This window comes from Pogona vitticeps, chromosome 1, assembly GCF_051106095.1.
Source record: "Pogona vitticeps strain Pit_001003342236 chromosome 1, PviZW2.1, whole genome shotgun sequence".
In the NCBI taxonomy this organism is placed as follows: Eukaryota; Metazoa; Chordata; class Lepidosauria; order Squamata; family Agamidae; genus Pogona; species Pogona vitticeps.
This window is the reverse complement of record NC_135783.1, coordinates 92,211,878-92,233,733: the sequence shown is the minus strand read 5'-3', so window position 1 is coordinate 92,233,733 and position 21,856 is coordinate 92,211,878. Positions and strand designations below refer to the sequence as shown.

The 21,856-nt window shown below is 41.6% G+C and overlaps 2 protein-coding genes and 1 long non-coding RNA gene across 8 annotated transcripts in view; 2 read left to right on the top strand and 1 right to left on the bottom strand.

Annotated features, from left to right (window-relative positions):
- LOC144586492 (uncharacterized) overlaps positions 1-21,856 on the top strand; it is a 1,082,363-nt gene that overhangs the window by 814,230 nt on the left and 246,277 nt on the right. The gene's annotated exons all lie outside the window — the stretch shown is intronic.
- The window catches only part of NT5DC1 (5'-nucleotidase domain containing 1), a 122,973-nt gene that overhangs the window by 79,688 nt on the left and 21,429 nt on the right, over positions 1-21,856 (top strand). For all 6 annotated transcript variants that reach the window (XM_078384813.1, XM_020810837.3, XM_020810834.3 and 3 more), the window contains exons 7-8: positions 564-738; positions 7,425-7,522. In XM_078384813.1, coding sequence (XP_078240939.1) covers positions 564-738; positions 7,425-7,522 — 273 coding nt within the window. The remainder of the gene's footprint in view (positions 1-563; positions 739-7,424; positions 7,523-21,856) is intronic.
- Positions 12,634-14,396, bottom strand: LOC144586534 (uncharacterized). The gene is made up of 2 exons (XR_013541404.1): positions 14,366-14,396; positions 12,634-12,944 (listed from the first exon to the last, which is right to left on the bottom strand). It is a non-coding gene; the product is annotated as an uncharacterized LOC144586534 (long non-coding RNA).

The window sequence follows — 21,856 nt, the reverse complement described above, 5'->3', positions numbered from 1 at the left end:
ACATCCTTCCTCTTCCATCGCCTTTTAAAATTTTCTCTATCACTCATGGCTTTTAGTAGTCATGCTTACTAAGGTTCTGTATTCTGAAGGAAACACTTCCACCCTTTTCAGGTGCTTCAGACTCCTGGATGTAACAAATTCTGCTTAATAATATTGATTACCTCTTGAAGCAAGACAGGGAAGCTCAAGAATTTTTAAATAATAAACTTGTGATTCATAAAGCAGTCATTATCCAAAATAGCTAGTATACTGAATATGTGATACAACACAATCAATAAATGTGTTATAAATCACAATGCTTAAGAGTGTCATAATAGTGTTTAGAGTTCACAATCTGTTGGAGTGTTTAGTTATATAAAGTCCATGTGCTCACCAGAATGTTTATGACATTTCCTCTCAGCGACTGTTACAATATGATCCTTTAAACCTTTTTTTATTACAATTTAAATTTTTTTAAAGTACTTTGTGGAGTGGTAAGGAGTTGCTGAAATAAGCTGTAAGGGGACCTGATGGTATGTACACATACCGTACTTTGTATAATCTTTTCCTTTCTACAATTCCAGAAAATTGTGGAACATACTTTCCAGAAGTGAAACGAAATCCAGAGAAATATATACAGTGTTGTTCTGATTCTGTTAAAAAATGGTTAAGAAGACTGAAGGACAGTGGAAAGATTCTGCTTTTAATTACCAGCTCTCACAGTGACTATTGCAGGCTCTTATGTGAGCACATTATAGGGTAAGTGTAGTACTTCTATGTTTGTGTCACTTTACTGTAGCCGCTATCTTCCAAATTGTGTTTAATGATAATGATACTTAGAAATGAACCTCAGTCACTGGGGACTTCAGGAGATTCACACTTTATATTAAAATGTATGGAAAGATAATATGGGACATATTCATCCACTACTTGTAATAGAAGCCAAACTAATGAAAAGTAGGAAACACACAACATTCTCTTAATGGGGGCTTCTATTATTTTTTAATTGAAACTTAGCTGTTTAGACTGTGAATGTAATTAGAGCAACAGCTGGAGGAAAGGATGTTTGATCTTTTTCTACTAGGCCATTTTTGTTCCAGTTTGAGGACTTACTGTACTTTTTTCCCAGGAGGAAAAGGTATGGAGAGTCAGAACACCCCTTCCCCACCCCTACCTCTCTTTGATTAGAATTCTGCCTTTTCATAGGGGAAGTTCAGGGAAAGCATGTTGAGAGATGGCTTGTGTGCTAAAAAGAAGAAAATGTGAGCAAATATACAGTAGTTAGTGGAATATTATTTACTTCAGCTTTTCGGCAAAGTGGGATGTCCTTCTAGAGCTTCTGCGATAGCAAAAAACCACATTAGTGTAGACCCCTCCCCCTCTGTATATGTATCTTGCCGCCAAGACTCTCCCTTCAGTTTCTTTCAGCTGTTGCCTTGAGAGCCTCGTATCGTTGCTTCTGTGAGTGTCTTTTTCCTAAAAGCAAAAGAGAATTTAATCTTGATTCCTTTTAATTTATTTTAACCCTTATTGTTTTTTTCTTTCAAAAAAAGGGGGGTTCTTCTTTTCGTTCTGCGCCAAAGGGCCCCCCATTTCTTTTCTCATTTTATCCGTATTTCATGGCCCCCTTGGGCCTGTTTAAACGTTGCATGGTCTGTGACAATAAGATCCCGCTTTCGGACAGCCACACTAAATGTCTTCTCGGTCTTGGTGAGGCTCACCAAACCTCCTTATGCCCTCACTGTAAGAACTTTAAGCATGGAGTTCTCACTCACTCACCTCTCTAGGCTGAAGCTTTGACTTTGGGAACAGTCCCTTCAACCTGTAAAATCTATGGCTCATCCTGCTTGTAAAACCACCTCACAAGCTAAGTCCATCGAAAAAGCCATCTCAGAGATGGCAAAACAATGCCCTTCGGCCACACCATCGTGCTCCGATGCCCCCTCAACATAATCCAAACAGGCGAAGGGGCACAAAACTAAACAGTCGATGTCAAAGTCTTCAACATCAAAAATGACCACAAAAAGAAAGCCATCTGACACCTCTTCGGCTCCGGATCCCTTGCCACTGAAAAAGTTCAAATCCTCAAAGGCGAAAACCCTGGGGATTACTTCTCCGCAACTCTCAGAGTCCCAGGATTTGATTTCCATCAGTTCACCCTCAGACAAAGAGCTCCCACGCCATCAACCATATTCTTTGCAATCGCCAGAATGGGAAGAGCGGGTGGATCAGCTTACATCCTCTCCTGCCAGACCCCAGCAGTCTGGCTCCCCTAGCAAGCCCTCTTTGGTTGCTTCACCTGATGTGCAAGGGGTAGAAATCCAACCTGATACCGTGCCCTCCTCTGTCCCAGGAGGCCCACCACCTTGGCCTCCGACACATCATCAAGGGCACCAACTATCGGAGAACAGCAGCCTGCTTTCGCGTGCAGCATCGACCCATGCCCAGCACCATTATCAGGTAGCCACTTGCCCCGACCAGTGCTCAACCAGAAAACCTGCCAAACATTATCAACCGGTTTCTCTCCCTGTTTTGACGGCAGTGCCATACCAGAAGCCTCACTCTCGGCATCTCTCGGTGTCAAACTGATCTCTCCATCAGGAGCATCAGGGGCTACAGACTGCCTATCAGCCGGCACCTAAAAGATCCAGAACAGCAGATCAATACTTCAGCTCAGAGTGTGTTTGCAGCTCTAGTAGGCCGGTATTTCCTGGCCCAAAAGGATTGGGATCGATCTTCCCACTCGGCATCACCAGCATCTATTTACTCCACAGCCATCCAATGTGGTCCATCTACGCATTTACCACCTCAACAACAACCTCCATTTCATCACCACCAAGGTACTGGCTCTGATATTGATGATCCTCAATATCGACCATTACTCAAACATCTATTTTGCCACCATTGAGATACCAGCTTCAATATCAATAATCCCCGATATCGACCTTTGCCCATGGACATTCCATCAACATCATTGCCCGTGGATGATCCTTGATACCAACCGATGTCCATCCTTTACAGGAGCTTTACTGAAGCCTCTACACTACCTTCAGTTAATCCCTCTCTCTCCATGGTCCTTTGTTTTCTGCTTCATCTTAAAATCAAGGGCCTCTCTCTTTCTTCCTTGAGGGTTTATCTTGCTGCAGTCATTTCCTATCAACCACCAACCTCCCCAGCATTTCAGTTCTTCAGACACCCTACTCTGAAGTGTTTCCTGAAGGATTTATCACACATGTATCCAGGTGTGCGCCCATCTTCTCCTCAATGGTTTGTAACAGTAGTCCTTCAGCAACTCACCAAGGCCCCATTTGAGACTTTATCTTTGATTGATTTTAGACTTACCTTTAAGACAGTGTTCCTCATTGCTATCACATCCGCTTGTCATGCCAGTGAAGTTGCAGCTTTGCATTATGATTATCCTTATCTCCAGTTTTATCTGGATAAGGTCAAATTGTTTGTAGATATTTCTTTTCTCCCCAAGGTTGTTTCCCAGTTTCATATGTCCCAACCATTGGTTCTCCCATCTTTCTTCCCATCTCCGTCTCCTGCTCTGGATGCAACCCTTCCGACATTCAGCTCGACTTTTCGTCAGCTATCAACTCCCAATGAAGGGTTTCCAGGTGACATCACAAAGAATCTCCAGGTGGGTTGCTTCTACCATCCACCTGGCATACCAGCTTACTTGAAGGCCAGCTCCTCAGGTGATTCGCCATCACTCCACTAGGGCAGTGACAGCTTCCATGCCGTTTCTTACAGACATCTGCACCTCTGCCACATGGTCATAGCCGTCAACATTCATCAACCACTATAGATTGGATGGTCAGCAAAAATCTGATGCAGCCTTTGGACGTACTGTGCTAGCCTCTACCTTGGCATGATACCCTCTTCTGGGTAAGACAGCTTCCTAGTCACCCAGGGTGTGATTCACAGAGGCCACAAAGAAGAATGATGAGTTATTCACCTGTAATTGTAGTTCTTCGAGGTGACCTCTGTGATTCACACATCCTGACCCGACCTCCCCACTGTCACACCATACAGCTCTAATATACGGCAGTTGACCTAACTGAAGTGAGAGTCTTGACGCCAAGGTACATATACGGAGGGGGAGGGGTTTACACTAATGTGGTTTTTTGCTACTGCAGAAGCTCTAGAATCTTCCGACGAGGCTCCGTGTAGGTGCGGATTACCCAGGGTGTGAATCACAGAGGTCCATTTGAAGAACTACGATTACAGGTGAGTAACCTGTCGTTTCAAGCTTCTCCTCAGCTAGAAGTTTGGAATTTATGGCCAGTCTTTTGAAACAGTGGGGGACAAATTGTCTGTCCTTTGTTTTAATTTGGGTCATTAATGACAGCATATAATTTTGAAACTACCCACAAGAACTTGATGTACAGCCTTGAAGAAGTTTATTTATCATCTAAAACTTGCTGGGTTTTTTTTAATATTCTTAATGGACCCATCACACTATCATCCCTTCCTTTAACTGTAAACTGTATATTATAAGCACCTTATGCTATATTGTCAACTTTTTATGCAGATCTAATGAACAAATCATTTTCCACACACTTTCCTTTAGCTATTATTATTTTAAAACACAAGTTTAGTTTCTCTTGGTATACAGGTCTAGTTGCATTTCAGATTGTAGTTTTTTTTACAGAGCATTATACAGAATATTTTTTAAAGTTAGCCAATAATAATCATTGGTCTTCACATGCATCTGTTGAGAATATGACCTTAGCAAAACTCTTTAAAAAAAAACATTTTTGTTAACCTGTGTGTGTGTGTGTGTGTGTGTGAGAGAGAGAGAGAGAGAGAGAGATTGAGAGAGAGAGAGAGAGAGAGAATACTGATTGGACTAAAACTTTTGCACTTGATTGTACATGGAGTCCAGAGATGTTGGAAGACAATGTAAATGGAATATTTTACGTCTCTTATTTCATTGTAGGATTTAGGTTAGTCTAAACATTCACTGGATTGTGCCCAAGGATATAAAGACTACAGTTTGCTTATATCTCAAATTTTTAAAATATAATTTATTGTCAGATATTTGCCCACTCCAGCACTTAATATTTTTCAGATTAGATTACTGACTGTAAGTATTATGTATCATAAATATTTCACAGATGGAGTTAATTTTATGGATTTGATTACAGTATTTATTTTTAGTTAGGGTAAGAACCATGGGCGTTTCTGATGTCTGCAAAACCAATTTGTCTACTTATTCTTGTAGTACCTTTGCAATCAAATCCATGTTGTAAAATCCTAGGATTGTAATTAGTGGGTGTTTTACAGGTTTTCTGTGGTGGTGATCTTTCCAAACACGTAGCAGGTAGAAAGTATTTTTGATTATATAATTTAAAGCCTTAATAAAACATTACAGAGTTTTCTGTTCTATGGCTGTATATGTTTCTTTTCTCCAAAATTTGGCAGCTGTTGGAGATTTCTGGCAAGGAAATATTTTGTAATGTTTGATCTATTTTGTGAATGAATGTAGAATACTAAGCCAGATCTCCATTGCTAACCCCAGTTTCTTTAATTGTTTTTAAAAATATTCTAGAATACCCTTCCTGCTAGTGAATTCCAGGATAGCATACAATAATACTGGATCATGTGTGTTGGGGAGGTGGTATTTTAAGGTCATTGTTCTTCATAAAGCTAGAAGGCAACAAAATATTAAAATTGCAAACAGAGGAAATAAACTCATTTATATTGAATGACTAAATATGTATGTCTTGATTTAAGAACACAAATGTAGAAGAATGTGATACCTTTATTAGATCATGAAAAAAAAACAAATGCCAGGTTTTGTAAATTAAACATCCCTTCATTTGGCATGAACCAATAATTTGCAGTTCACACAGAAAAGTTATAAATTAATGTCCCAGAAATTCATGGCAGACGTTGCCATGGCATAATCCTCGTAAGGTAAGTTTAAAGCTGGTTACAGGCAGGCTATGAGGATGTGATTTAATGCTTCCCCTTGGTATCATGTCGTTGGAAATTTCCACTCAGTATTTTGACAGAGGCAGAGCCCATCACTCTGCATAAGCCTCCCTCCTATCACCTTTTTTTGGAAATCAAGTTTCCTTTTTTTAGCTGGGGCAAGGAGAAGACCACATGAGACATCACTAGTTGTATTCTAAGAAGGGTGCCCCAGAGTTCAGACATCAACATGAAAGGGCCCCCACTCTTGTGTAGATACAAGGTACTATATCAGCTGATGGTATTCAGAGGACAACCTTATCTTGGTACATGGGCAGGATGGTGCGGGTTCCATCAGGTATGTGAATCCCTGGCCATTAAGGCAGGTGTGGGCAAAATAGGCAGACCTGTTTTCCCAGAAAGGCTGATTGTTCATTCCCCAAGGAGCATGCACAAGGTGACAAGTGGTGTGACAAAACTGGCCAATTAGCAGGACTAATTAGTTCATTAATTTTTCACCAATTTGTGGTGGCAGATAATCTGCTGAGTATTTAAATCAATATTTGGGGGGACAGGAGCTGCATGCAGCCCATTGACCACACTTTGCCCATCTCTGTATTATGGACTTCAGAGGCAAGTTCTGGCATATTAGCTTAGGCTAGAAATGCATAGGTAAGCAGTGCAATTCTTTAAGAACTGGTGTGATATTGGCCAACCTAGCTAAATCAATCAGAATTTTCACAAATGAATACTGAACTAATTGAAACTTTGGAGTCACCTTGAAGGACACCTTCACAGATGCTGCATTACAGTAATCCAGCCACAAGGATGTGGCTATATTACTAGAATATAGATAATTGTAGCCAAGCTATCCTTTTCTGGTGATAGCCAATGAATGTTTCTTGCTTTGTCTGTTTGTTATATATAACTGAAAATACTTGAATTATTCTCCTTCTCGACCTTCAAGTGCCCTTTTAAAAAGAAACAAGAAAGGGCTGCAAAAGGATTAAAGAACAACTTGGTTTTTTCCCCATATGTACTTGTCTATTTCTCATTCTCTTTGATCCTGTCATTTTCCTTCTATTAGTCTCTGTTCTTGAGCCTGTTATCTCTCCTGAATCTTATTTTTCCCATTTGCCTTTCCAAATTTGCATCTGATGGGATGGAGAGACTAGATCTGGTTGCTTCTACCCCAAAATGTATGGGTGAGATGATGGTTTCTGTGTGTTGAACGTAGTTGGGAAGCCACACTCAAAGCACCACTCTTATGTATGTAGGAGATTCCCTACACAGCTAGGATATTTATATACCTACATATCCTCCTTTGGATATAATAAATATATAATAATTCTAAACACTTCTTTTCATAAAAGTCTCTCTCTCTCTCTCTCTCTCTGTCTCTCTCTCTCTCTCTCTCTCTCTCTCTGTGTGTGTAGAATATTGTGTTACCTCAGACTGGGAGAAATAATCATTTAATACCTTAAATTGCATTTCATGTGTTTCTTTTGTTTTTATTGCTATAGGGATGATTTTGCTGACCTTTTTGACATTGTAATCACAAATGCCCTGAAACCAGGCTTCTTCTCTCAGACACCAAATCAAAGGCCTTTTCGAACACTCGGTAAGCTAGAATAATATGTAAATATTTAAGCCACTTTAAGGTAAGAGGGCAAATGTCTTTTTAAAGAGCATTGAATGAGACGGTCACCTATGACAACAGAACTTACGAAGATTTTTGTTGTAAATGCAGTTCTTTCTCAAGAACATGGGCTATGGCAGGAAACAGATGAGGCTGGTGAATGTAAAAAAAAGGAAACATAAAGATTACAATGGTTGTTACCAAGAAAAAGGAACAGAAAAAATGACTGAGATATGCTTTCTTGTACTGTACTGTAGTTTGAAAAGATAGTGTTTTTTTGTTTTGGAACGGTAGCCCACAAAGCTCACTGTAACAAACAATATTTGCAATAATGTTAGAAAGTGTTGGTGCAGCATCATGGCTAAATGAGTTTGTCACACATTGAACAGAAATAAAATCAGGAGGTAGCACAAAAATGAATACAATAACGGCAGCAATAAAACTTAAAATCTTATGGCATCCTTGAGACCAGCAGATTTGGTAGTCAGCTACACTAGAATGTGTTTTTTTTTTCAGAGTTCAGTATTTAGGCCACAAGTTTTTATACACAGTGTATGATTGATGGTGGGGACCAAATGACATTGGAGACAGGCACAAATAATGAACATTCAAGGTGACTGTGGCATTATTAATAAGTAACGAAGTTCCAGAGTACTGGCTACAAAAACAACTGAGCAATAGTGAGAGCAATTAACCAATGCAAACGGTGTTAGCACTCAGTAGTTAGGCTTTTGTTCTTGAAGTGTGGAAGCAATTAATTTCATTCTGGGAAGCCAGATTACTGAGACCAAAGTTTTTCCAAAGCATACAGATTATTGGCTATGCACAAGACTGCAGTGAAAACTTACTTGTTGATATATATATAATGTGCTAAGAAGCTTGCAACATGTTTCCCCATTTACACCTAGTATTACACTTAGTATTTTTAAGTGTACCGTTGACACAATTTAGGCATGCACTTTAAAAAGATTTCTGAAGAGCTCTTGGTAATATGAACCACCTAAACAATGGGGTTTGGTGCATATTTAGGACTTGTGAGACACGATTCAGGACATTTTAATTTCACTACTATCACTAAAATTAACTGAGTACACAGCTAGATATATCCAGATAGAAAATAATCTAAATGTTTTGTAACAGCCTTACTAGTAATTATCTAGACTGCTCTGTCTTTCTGCTAAACATTTTTATTAAGATTAAGATTTATGAACTCTTCTAAATGGACGATTCTTCTCATTAACAAACAAGACATTGGCCAAAGTCTTACTGAAATCCCAAAACTGAAAAAAAAAGAAGTCTTTAGTCAGCATCAAACTAACTGAACTGTGCATGTAGCATTCATCTAATTGGATTTCAGCCATTGTATAGCCGTTTCGTCCTTTTTCATTAATTGATTTGTTTCTGGTTAGACAAAAAGTTTGGGAAAAAGCATTGGGAAATATGGGAAGGCTTCAAGATGAAGACAACAGCAGGACAGCCATCAGATTCCTTGTATCAAACAGTGTGATTCCACACAGAACTCTTCCACCTTAACTTGCCATCCTCTAGTCATCCTCAAATAATGTTATATTTCTTTAATTAACAATAATTGTGTGTGTTCAAGTCACTTCAAGCTTATAGCAATCTCTTTTGCATGATTTTCTTGGTATAAAATACTCTGATGTAGTTTACCATTCTCTTCTTCTGGGGGTGCTGTGGGTGCATGCAGCTTACTCAAGGCCATTCAGTCTGGCTCTTTTTCTACAAGGGACGGTGGGGAATCAAATTCCCAACCTCTGACTCTGCAGCCAGATACCTAACTCACTGAGCTGTCTTTACAGGATGCGAAAGACAAATTGATTTTGCTTTTTTTCCCTCTGTAATTCCTGTCTTCTTAAAATATTTTAATGTGTTTTTTTTTTTGTGATTAGACAGTAAAAAGCCTGATATTCCTGCACATACTAACATAGCAACCTCTTCTAAAACGTTTTACTTGAGTTGCTGCAAAGGGCAGGGATTTCATTCTATAAAATTCAGTGTGAGGGAAAAAAGAGCTGCTACCGTGAGGTTTGGTGTTTTACCTAGCCTGCTATATTTTCTCTATTATTGCTGTGTCACTCCTCTCCCTCTTCCCTCCAACACACAATGAAAAAAGAGTTTTGTCACAAAAGCCAAGGGGCTGGAGCTGTAAACCTTGACATTACTTCACTCCTTATTTTAAGTTGGCTGATCAGTCGTGAGTTTCTCAGAGTAATGTGCAGTTTCATTATTCTTGCGAACTAGTCGTAAGCATTTCTTGTAAACTTTTTTTAAAAATGCCACTTATATTCCACTTTTCTCCCAATAAAGGAACTCAAGGAACCTTACAAATTTTTTAAACATCAAATGACAACATACTGTACTTTTTGCTCCATAAGACACACTTTTCCCCCCAAAAAATGTGGGGGGGGTCTGTGCGTCTTATGGAGCGAAGCCAGCGATTTCGCCCGTACTGGCCCTGTGAGGGGGAGCGTCGCAAGGGTCTGAGTGAGCCTTCCAGGACCCTTGTGACGCTCCCCCCCAAGGGACCAGGGCAGGCGAATTCGCCAGCTTCCAGGTGGGGGGAGCGTCGCAAGGGTCCTGGAAGGCTCACTCAGACCCTTGCGATGCTCCCTCCACCCCCCCATGGGGCCAGCGCAGGCAAAATCGCCAGCTTCCAGGGTGATTTCACCCACAGTGGCCCCGTGGGGGGTGGAGGGAGCGCCACAAGGGTCTGAGTGAGCCTTCCAGGTCTCTTGGGATGCTCCCCTCACGCCCCCACGGGGCCAGCGTGGGCGAAATTGCCAGCTTCTGGGACTCTTTTGAGGCTTGGGAAGCTCCAGAAGAGTCCCAGAAGGTAACGATTTTGCCCCCTCTGACCTCCGGGGGGCAGGGTGAGTCTCTAAAGGGTCCTGGAACACACCCTAGGACCCTTTAGAGACTCACCCTGCCCCCCTGGAAGTCAGAGTAGGCAAAATCACCACCTTCTGGGACTCTTCTGAAGCTTCCCAAGCCTCAAAAGAGTCTCAGAAGATGGCGATTTCGCCCCCTCTGGCCTCCGGGGGGGGGCTGGGTGCACCTCCAAAGGGTCCTAGGGTGTGTTCCATAAGACGGACCTCTCCATAAGGCTCACCAATTTTAGGAGAAGAAAACAGATTATTTTTTTCCTGTTTTCTTCTCCTAAAAATTTGGTGCGTCTTATGGAGAAGTGTGTCTTATTGTGCGAAAAATACGGTAGTTTTAAAATGCAAGAAACTGTCATAGGTTTTTAAATGTGTATTAAAACTATTGAATAAAAACAGTTTGACACAATTGAAAATAACATTTTAAAAAGGAAAAGTTATTATCCATTGAAATCCTCTTCCTTGGCAGCAAGTTACTTACTAAAAATTTGCATCAAGGACATCAGAGGAGGGGGCCAGCGTGGCTCTCTGTGGAAGGGGCTTTCACAGCCTGTGAGTAGTCACCAAAAGGTCTCTCTCTTGTTTCCACACCAGATATGAGACTGAGGGCAAAGGCTTCCCTTGACGATCTTAAAAGCTTGGCAGACTCATAAAGAGGTCCTTCACATAACCTGGATACCAGGCATGTGAGCTTTAGAAGTCAAAATCAGCACTTTATATGGTTTCTGGAAATGGATCAATACCCAGTGAAGAGGTAATAAAGAGTGAGATATTCTTAAATGCTTCTAAGTTCTTTTTCAAACAGCAACTGAGATCTTCATGTGATAACAAATGAAGGAAAGGATGATTGCATCAAATAGTAACTTAGTATCACGGTTTCTCTAATATACAGTCAGCTTATTTAGACCCTAATTGTGCGATTCTGCACTTTTTGTGTATTCAAGCAGGCTGTAACTTCCCAAAGTAACACATGCACACACAGATCTATCATTGAAACAGAAATTTGGATCAGCTCTGCAACTACTAATGCAATAGCCCGAGAGCTAGCCTATTTATAGCTCCTTCTGCCAATTTTAGGCAGGCATAAAAAACAGACTGATGGAGCTCTAGAAGAGCTATTCATCAGGATCCTATTGCCTGCTTCTACTCCTGTAAGGCAAATAGCTTAAGTCTTAGCTGCAAACTGCTGTTTATTAATAAAGTATGGATTGTACAGCTAATGATACAATAGACTATTCATCCAGGAACACAAACAACACTTTATTATTAAGCAGATTTGTGTGATTTCCCTTATACCCATGATTCCCAGTCCAGTTATTGGACTGCAACTTCCAGAAGTGATGCAGCTAGTGGTAAAGGCTTCTGGGAAGTGCAGTCTAAGAACACCTGAGTTACCTAAGGTTGGGAACCACTGCCTTATACCCGCACAAATCAGCAATAGGATTCTGGCTACTATACATGCTTTGTGGCTCACGTTTGGTTTAGTGTGTGAAGATTGTACAGGTCTGCTATAAAGCACAACGCAGGAGAGAAATTTAACTAGATCTCTGCACTTAAAGTTCCTTTCTCCTCAAAAGCCCCAACAATCCCCAGAGGCTAATACTCTCATATAGTCCAGAAATTGGCTCAGGATCAGGAAGTGAATCTTAAAAGCACTTAAGTGTATGCCTGTGTGAAGTGTGTGTCTGTTTTCTTCAGCCGTTCAAAGACTGACAAATTACCATAGAGCAACAGCCGTATTGCCTGAATAAATTTCCTTCAACTATGAACAGAGCTTCTTTTGTCTGTTGAAAATGATACAGCAATCTGTCACAAATGATTGTCAGCACAATAATGGCAGATTTTTCTGTAAACTTTAGAACTGTGCACACAAGTTACTGCCTTTTGATTTGTGCTGGCTAATGGGTTCTTCAAATTAAAAAAATGGAAAGACTGTAGTCCAAAAGAGAAATCTTTTAAAGACTGGAAATTATTATGCTTTCTCTAAAGATGTAAAACCATCACTTGGTTAAATCACAGCACTCACAGTGACTTTACAATGAAATATAACAATTAGTCTTTAAGGTGCTACAGTATTTTTTGTTTGTTTGTTTGGATAAGGATGCTGGGAAACATTTGTGAGCTGACCAGTTATAATATGTGGCTATATAATGATTACTTGCTAAGTAAATTCGTCAAAATGAGAACTGTTGCTGAAATTCATTATTACCTGACACTGCGGATACTCCAAATTTATTTGTTAACTTTTGCCACAATCTAGACTGTAAAAACAGTAGTTATAAACTTGTTAGAACATTATACTGCATCTATACACAATGTTTACTTCCGATGTACATTTCTGAAAATATGCCTTATTGTAAACATTATTTCATTGATACGTGCTTCTCCCTGACACTTCCCTATGGAACTAACAACTTGCAGGTACGATTCATGTCATTTCAGCTCTGTTGAACTTCCTGGTTTTGCCTCAGAGGGCTTTCTTTTTCTTTTTAGGTCCCTGTGGGCTGTGTACAAATGTTTATGAAAAAGTGAGATAGCACCATCATAATTTACAGAATCTACCTTGTTCTACTAGAACTCTTTCCCACAAAAAGAATTTCCAATGTAGATATCATTACTGTATAGAAAATTATTAAGGCCTGTTTACATAAGCATTTATAATATCTTGATTATGATGAACCAGGCATTTTCTAAATAGTTTGTTTCCTTCTCAATGATTTATTTATTTTGAAATGATTAATTTGTAACTTTTAATTTATAAATTCTATGAATTAGCACTTCATAAACTGACAGATGTGGAGTAAAAAAATAAAAATATACATTCATATAACATCAGACACTGATTTTGATAGAACTAGGTCCAAAAGATGACAAATTTAAGCAACAATGTAGAAGGGGGTTCCTAGACATTCGTAAGCAACTATAAACAGATTGTAAATGATATTTTTCCCTTTGATGCTAAATTTGACTGTTAAAGTGCACTTCATAGTTGTTAAAGAGCGCTTTGTAGTTGTTACATCTCCACAGCACCATCCACTTTCCTAGAGGGCCTCCCAACCTTCAAGGGGCACTTTTAAAGTATTAAAGAGGAGTTGGTGTAAATTCCGTTTCCTCTCAGAGTGTCTCACTGACAAAGACCCACTCATAGAAACTCTGGATCCAGCCCATTGACCAGTGTTCCATCGCATTGGTCTGCCTGCACAATATGAATGATATTGTTGTCAGTGGCAGATAGACTATGATTAAAGTGTTCCTTTTTCAATGACTTGCACACGAGAAGTAGTGTACAGCCACACATTGAAAGCAGAAGTCTTCAATCATTGGCAGTCTGCCACTGATGATGATGTCATTATCACTGTGCAGGCAGATATCCTCAACAGGGTACTGGGCATTATCTATAAATGCCCTACACTTTATTATAGCCATAGCATTTCCTGTTAGAAATTCAAGCCATATAAATGCAAGCACAAGGTTTCCACAATAAAGATACAGGGAGCTTATTGATCAGTTTTGCTTTGATAGGAAATGCTAACTTTGACATTGAAGCAGGGTGGGAGTTGTGCAGAATCTATTTTCAAATTAACAAGTACCAGTTTCTTCATAGACAGGAGGAAGTAATACAATACTGTATTCTATTTGTTGAGGGCCAAAAGAGTTTCTAGTTTATCTGACCAGATGAACCTCATATAAATATTCTGTTGCAGAAATTATGTCCTCCTTAGTTGAAAATTCTACAGTATAAAATCTCTGTTATTATACATTTCTGGAGGTAATTAGAATTTAGATTACATTAGTGCTAATAACAAAGTATAATATGACAACAAAGAAATGTGCACTGCTCAGCAGATATGCCAGTCTTCTATCACAAGCATGGAAAACTTCCTTTTAGTATCATAGAGCAACCTAGCACTTTTCAAATACGCACCTAAAAATGGAAAACACAAATGGGAGATGCATCTCACTGGCTTCTTTCTTTGACAGCTGGGATAATTTCTCTAGCCACCTAGAGTGGTTGAAATAACCAGATAGGCGGGGTATAAAGAGAATAAAATAGACAGACAGACAGACAGACAGATAGATAGATAGATAGATAGATAGATAGATAGATAGATAGATAGATAGATAGATAGATAGATAGATAGATAGATAGATAGATAGATAGATAGATAGATAGATAGATAGATAGATAGATAGATAGATAGATAAAGTCAAACTACTGTTTCTGCTAAATGTGTGATTATATTTAGTGTGTCATTTTGTGCTCCTAATGCTAAGCCAGAGGTGCTTGAGAGAGGATGAGAAATAAGCAGGCATACTGTTTGGGAGACATAAAAGAGACAACTTCATTGGTTAAGTAGCAGTATCCCTGGCACATCATTGGGTATGGATCTAGACCATGAGGAGACCCACACATAAGCCTGATGTTCTAAACACCACCCCAGCCACCTGGTGCGTTTATCCTAAGAGTGACAATCCAGTGGAGACCTATGGGTGCACAGCCACTCTGTGGCTTCTTGCCATCTGGGGGTTCCAGCTTCTCAGCTAAGCCTGATCATGTCTTCATCCCAGCTCCCTGAAAGGGATTCTCACAAACACTGAAGGTTTAAGTCTACAATTTATGCTTACTGTACCTGGATCCAACCTAGCGTTCACAATTAAAGCTGTCACTCACACACACACACCAAAAATATTATGAAAATATAGAATAAACAAAAGTACGAGCAAACAGAATCTTGCTAATACAAGGAGAGAGGGTGGTAAGGCTGGCACGGATGAAACATCTGGCAGCCAGCTTCTGCCTTAAATAAGAAGCAGGTGGACCAGAGAGAAGCCTGTTCCACTCAGATCCACTTGTCTTTTCTCTGTCCACAGCTCCCAGCCAGCCAGTCAGGGGGCTGGAAAACACTTCTGCAGATTTTCATTTCTTGAGGGGAAAAAAAACACCTCTAAGAATTTCACCTAGTGAGGGAGGAAACAATTGAAATATTTCCTTCTCAAATGCACACATGAAATAAGCAGAAGTATATATCCCTGTTTAGGCACCCTGAGTGTATATACGTGGAACAAGGTCCTTTCTACTACTGAGCAAACCTTGATGTGTTGCTGTGCCTTAAAATGACCTTTGACAAATGTAGGTGCCTAAGAGACTGTTTTCTCATTATTTATTTTTCTAAAATAAATGTACACTAAGAAATGAATGAGAAATCCAACTGCCAATTATAGAAGGCCAACAAAAAACAAACAAACAAGAATTTGATTGTTTTCTGGATGGAATAAATGGCACCCTCTTTCACAAGGAGAAGTACTGGAAGAAGAAAATGTGGTGGCAGTTGTAGATTAATAAAAGAAGCAAGACTTTCCCCTCTCCATGCATCATTGTGATTTACTGTAAATGTTAGATGATACGTCAGAATTCCAAAAACAGAGTTACATCACTTTTACAGCTAGTAGTGGCATTTGTAAACCTGGACTTGAAGCGATTAATGCAGGAACTAAAATGAAAGGTTTCACATACTACATTCCTTGCAGATTCAAACTTGGCAGCAGTTGCCAAAAAGCTTCCTTTAGACATAGTTTCCATGCGTCTGTGTGTGCTGGTTTTCATTAAAAGCTCCACTGTTCATTTGTGTGTGCTTCAAAAACATTATTTTTTAAAAAGAAAATTCAGGCTTAAAAAAAAACTAGAGTTAGTCCTTAAAATAAACTATTTTTCACAGCATTTTGCTTTTTATTACCATTCATATAAAGTCAGTTTCTAAAAACATGTCATAATTAGTTCCTGAAGAGTTCCTGAACATCAGCCATAGGGCAAAGGGTGTTGTTTGATAGTTTGTCTGCTGATTTTTTCCCCATAGGGAACTCAGGACAGCTTGCAACAACTAAAATTATAAAACAACTGTTTTAAAAGTACTATATAAATATATTATTAACAACATATTTGGACTAAAAACCATGTTTAAAAGCATTTTTAAAACATTTAAAAATTTGAAAGTTGTTTACAAACAAGCATTCCTGGGACACTTATTGCTTAAAAGCCTTCCTGAAGAGGAAGGTCGGTTTGTTTGTTTTTTGCCTTATGATGGAAGACCAAAAAAGGGGGGGATCAACCTGACTTCTCAGGGCAGCACCTTCCAAAGTCTGGGAGCAACCACCAAGAAGGCCCTCTCTCTTGTCCTTATCAAACAAGCTTGGGAAGTGGAAGGTATATTTCAGCAACTATCTGAGGACATGACCAGATTCATCCTTTTGCTGTTGGCTGGTGCCCTCTAAATAAGGTCAACTGAGGTCAGGGGAGGAGCAATATGCCATTTGGTGCCATCCTCACATCCAAATGGCATATAGACCTCAATCAACCCTATTTCTGGTGTCCTAAAGTGGCAAGTTTGTGCAAAGCCAACTTTTGAGAAGAAAGGAGGTATAGCTGGAAATGATAGGCAGCTAAGGTGGAAAAAGAGAGAGGGGCAAGCTGTGCATGGCAGTGCAAGGGGAGAAAAAGCAGCCGTTCACTAGACAAAAGCAGGCAGACACCCATCTGCCTTTGTGCTCCCCTTTTGGCTACCAGGTTTCGGAGAGGGGGAAAGAGGGAGGGAGGGGATGCAGAGAGAAAGGGTCAGGGATTGCTTGGAGGATGCAAAGCAGAGACCTTTTCTGCCTCCCTTTTGCAAGCAATGGACACATCCACCCACCCGTGGGGGAAAAAAGAAGGGAAAAACCAACTAAATTCCCATTGCTTTGTACAAATAGCCATAAATGTTCTACTGTTTTTTTTAAATGGTATTATTCATGTTGTTCCTGTTTGGGTGTGCAGCATTACAGTTAATGTTTTGCCCATGTTCTTTGTTTTTGTTTTCAGCCTGTTTGTGTTCATGACTATCTACAGACAGTCCCCTGTGAACTGGAAGTACTTGCCTTGGCGGTAGACAAGTACAAACAGCTGATGCTGCCAGTAAAGCCTGAAATACAGTGAAGAAATGTGTGCATTTTTGGTTTAAAAATGTGATGGCAGTTTATGAAAGGGGGTGCAAGCTGTCCTAGACCAGTAGTTCCCCAACTGGGGTCCCCCAGGTGTTCTTGGATCACAATTCTTTTGTTAAATTGATTTTATTTGATTGTTTGTGTTCCATTTTATTGTGAGCCGCCCAGAGTAGATGCTGTCTAAATGGGCGGGATACAAATTTAATAAATAAATACATTCCTAGGAGCTTTCACCACTTGCTGGGCTGGCCAGGATTTCTGGGAGTTGCAATCCAAGAACATCTGGGGACCCTAGTTTGAAAAACACTGTCCTAGACAATCCAAACCCTTTCATTGCCAACTCCTTTTGGTTAACATTGTCCGCTTGTCTGATTTCCTCATATATATGCCTAGATGTATTATTATATGACTGAATGAACACACAATACAAAGGATCATAGGATGGAGGGAATCTAGAAATGCTGTAAGTTCTGAAGACCAGTCAGTATTTGTTAGCATGGTAAATGTGAATTTCTTGAGTTTGTTTGTTACTTTGATTTATATATTGCCACATTAGTGCTGAAGCACTATTCTGAGCAGTTTACAAGAAATTAAAATAAATGGCGCAATAAATAAATACAACATAAATAGTAAAAACATCATCTAAAACTAAATAATCAGTGGTGCAAACCAGTCTTTGGAATGAAGCAAGACTGAAGGAAAGGTATTCGCTTTCATTTTGCAACAAGGGTGGTTGAGTTTTAGTTTTGAAGAATGCCTGGGGATTCAGGCAGTTCTATATTATCTGCTCTCTGAGGTGGCTATTTGGGATGCTCTTAATTTGAACATTTCCTGCAATAGGTGCCACAGAGCATGACTCTAACTGAAACATGTGAAAGAGCATTTCACCATTTCCCTGTTCTGAGAATCATTTATTGTATTACAGTATCAAAATCTGTGCCAAAAGCCAACCCCAACTTTTGAAAGCAGCACTTGGGGCAATGAGCAGGGCTTTTGTAGCAAGTAAGACTGTGAGATGTTTGCCACAAAGCCCTCTGAACCTCAAACTAGGGTTTATTTTTTCAGAGTTCGCCTATGAATGTTACTACAGTTGATAAGTAATTAATGCAATCTGTGGTTACACTTCACAGATTTTTCCCTTTATCCTCATTGTGTTCTTTACTGACAAATGTTTACAATAATTTAATTGAAGAGTTTGCATAAATCCAACATTTCTATGTAAACCATATGCTGCTTTAGCATGGACTGCTGCCACAACTCAAGACATAGACATTTCTTATCACACGCCAGGCATGTGACTCATTGTGTGGTAGGAAATGCCTACACTGACTTGTAGCAATTTGATGCTGAAGGTGACACCAATGGACTTAGCTCTGCATAAACATGCAGTGGGATGTTGCTCAATAAGTCCAGTGGAATTAAAACAATGCTGATGAGTTACAAATCTGTCAATATTGTTTTCATTGCACTGGAATGTCATTTTCTAAAATGATGTATAGTTTCTGCCCAAATATGCAGCATTTTCCAGCTGAGTGCATCCAAAGCAATCCCACAGGGCTCTATGAAACACATCACACTCCTCCCATGGTCACTATCATCCCCTGTGCACATATCCTATACTGGCTCTTTGTCTTGTAGGTAAGGCCAGTATGTACCTCCTTATTAAGATCTACTAGCACTCCTTTACTGCAGGGATACCTGCATATATTTCCCATGAGGTGGTGCTGGGTAGGGGAAGGAATGGCGGTGGGGGTAGAACATGCCCGTGTAGGAGAAGAGAGGTTAGATATCTTACATCTATCCCCTCTTCTAGTTCTACCCCCAACCAGATGGTATCAGGCGACCATATCAGCAAACCCTCGGGCCACACGGTGCTGTTGATGAACGCCAGGTCAGTACAAAATAAAACTGCCCTCATCCATGATGTAATTCTGGATGAGGGGGCTGACCTGGCGTGCATTACTGAGACCTGGGTGGGAGAGGAGGGTGGTGTTCCCCTCTCCCAGCTGTGTCCGCCTGAGTACTCAGTCCAACACCAAGGTCGCTCGGAGGATCGGGGAGGGGGAGTTGCTATAGTCTATAGGAGTTCTATCTCGTTGACCAGGCTTCCTATCTCTTTGAGAGGAGGTCTCGAGGGCCTGTATTGTGTGTTGGGCTTGCGAGACAGGTTAGGGATTCTGTTGGTGTACCGCCCACCCTGCTGCGTACCAACAGTCTCCCTGCCTCAGCTGACGGAGGTAGTCTCGGACCTGGTGTTGAGGACTCCCAGGCTGTTGGTGCTGGGGGACCTCAACATTCATGCTGAGGCTCCCTTGACGGGGGCAGCTCAGGACTTCATGGCCGCCATGACAACCATGGGGCTGTCTCAATGTGTCATCGGCCCAACGCATGAGAAAGGCCATACCTTGGACCTGGTTTTCTCAACGGGACTGGAAGATGGTGGTTTGGATGTGGAGGGGCTGGTTGTGACCCCATTGTCATGGTCAGACCACTTCCTGGTCAAGTTTAGTCTATTAGCTTCTTCTTCCCTCTGCAAGGGTGGGGGATCTATTAAGATGATCCGCCCTCGGAGACTTATGGATCCAGATGGATTCCTGAATGCTCTGGGGGATTATCCGTCTGATATGGTCGGCGCTCCTGTCGAAGCTCAGGTCACCCTATGGAATAAGGAGATGACCCGGGCTGTTGACACGATTGCGCCTAAGCGCCCTCTCCCTGCTCGCCGAGCCCAGACAGCCCCTTGGTATACTTCTGAACTGCGGGCGATGAAGCGAGAGGGGAGACGGCTGGAGCGCAGGTGGAGGAAATCCCGCTGGGAGTCCGACCGAACACGACTTAGAGCCCATTATCGGGCCTATTTCGTGGCAATATGGCTGGCGAAACGGCAATATTTCTCCAGCCGTATTGCTTCCTCAGAATGTCGTCCAGCCGAGCTGTTTCGGGTGGTCCAGGATCTTCTTCAACCGGGAAATCCGGTGGAGGTCCTGGACTGCTCATCAGCTCGTTGTGATGAGTTTGCCATCCATTTTGAGGAAAAAATCGCTCAGATTCGCAGTGGGTTGGACTCCACAGTTACTGCAGAGTCAGAGGATGTATCCAGCGCACCGTGCTTTGGTCAGGTATTAATGGATGAGTTTCAATTGTTGAGACCTGATAATGTGGACAGGGTGCTTGGATCTGTCCGTTCTACCACAACTCCGCTCGACCCTTGCCCATCCTGGCTAATTAGAAGATCAGCCAGGGGGGTTCGCACCTGGGTCCAGGAGGCCGTGAACGCCTCTTTGAGAGAGGGAGTGGTCCCTACCACCTTGAAAGAGGCGGTAATTCAACCACTCCTTAAAAAGCCAAACCTGGACCCAAGGCTGGTGGCTAACTACCGACCAGTAGCGAACCTCCCTTATTTGGGCAAAGTGTTGGAGCGGGTTGTGGCTGGGCAACTCCAGGCGCTGCTGGATGAAACTGATTTTCTAGATCCATTTCAATCGGGTTTCAGGCCGGGTTTTGGTACAGAGACTGCCTTGGTCGCCCTGTATGATGACCTTTGCCGGGAGAGAGACAGGGGGAGTGTGACCCTGTTGATACTCCTGGACCTCTCAGCAGCTTTCGACACCATCGACCATGGTGTCCTTCTGGATAGGCTGGCTGGGTTGGGAGTTGGGGGCACTGTTTTACAGTGGTTCTGCTCCTTCCTGGCTGACCGTGTCCAGAGGGTGGTGCTGGGGGACAGTTGCTCTGCCCCATGGCATTCATGTCATGGGGTTCCTCAGGGCTCGATACTGTCCCCCATGCTGTTTAACATCTACATGAAACCGCTGGGAGAGGTCATCAGGAGGTTTGGGCTGAGGAGTCAGCAATATGCTGACGACACTCAGCTCTACCTCTCGTTTTCCACCAATCCAGGTGAGGCGGTTTCTGTGCTGAACTCGTGTCTGGACCTGATAATGGACTGGATGAGGGTCAATAAATTGAAACTCAATCCAGACAAGACGGAAGTGCTGTTAGTGGGTGCTTCGCCAGACAGGCTGGAGGGCCATCTCCCTGCCCTGAATGGGGTTGCACTCCCCCTAAGGGACAGGGTCCGCAGCTTGGGGGTGCTCCTGGACCCCAGTCTAACACTGGAAGCCCAGGTGGACTCGGTGGCCAGGGGCGCCTTCCTCCAGCTGCGGAAACTATACCAGCTACGGCCCTACCTGGACGAGCGGAGTCTCATGACAGTTACACATGCACTGGTAACATCCCGTATAGATTACTGCAATGCGCTTTATGTGGGGCTGCCTTTGAAGACGGTCCGGCGACTGCAGCTGGTCCAGAATCGAGCGGCACGGCTGGTGAGTGGTGTGGCCGCCAGGGAACATATCAAGCCGATTCTGTATAAGTTACATTGGCTACCAGTTGCTGCCCGGGCCCAATTCAAAGTGCTTGTTTTGACATATAAAGCCCT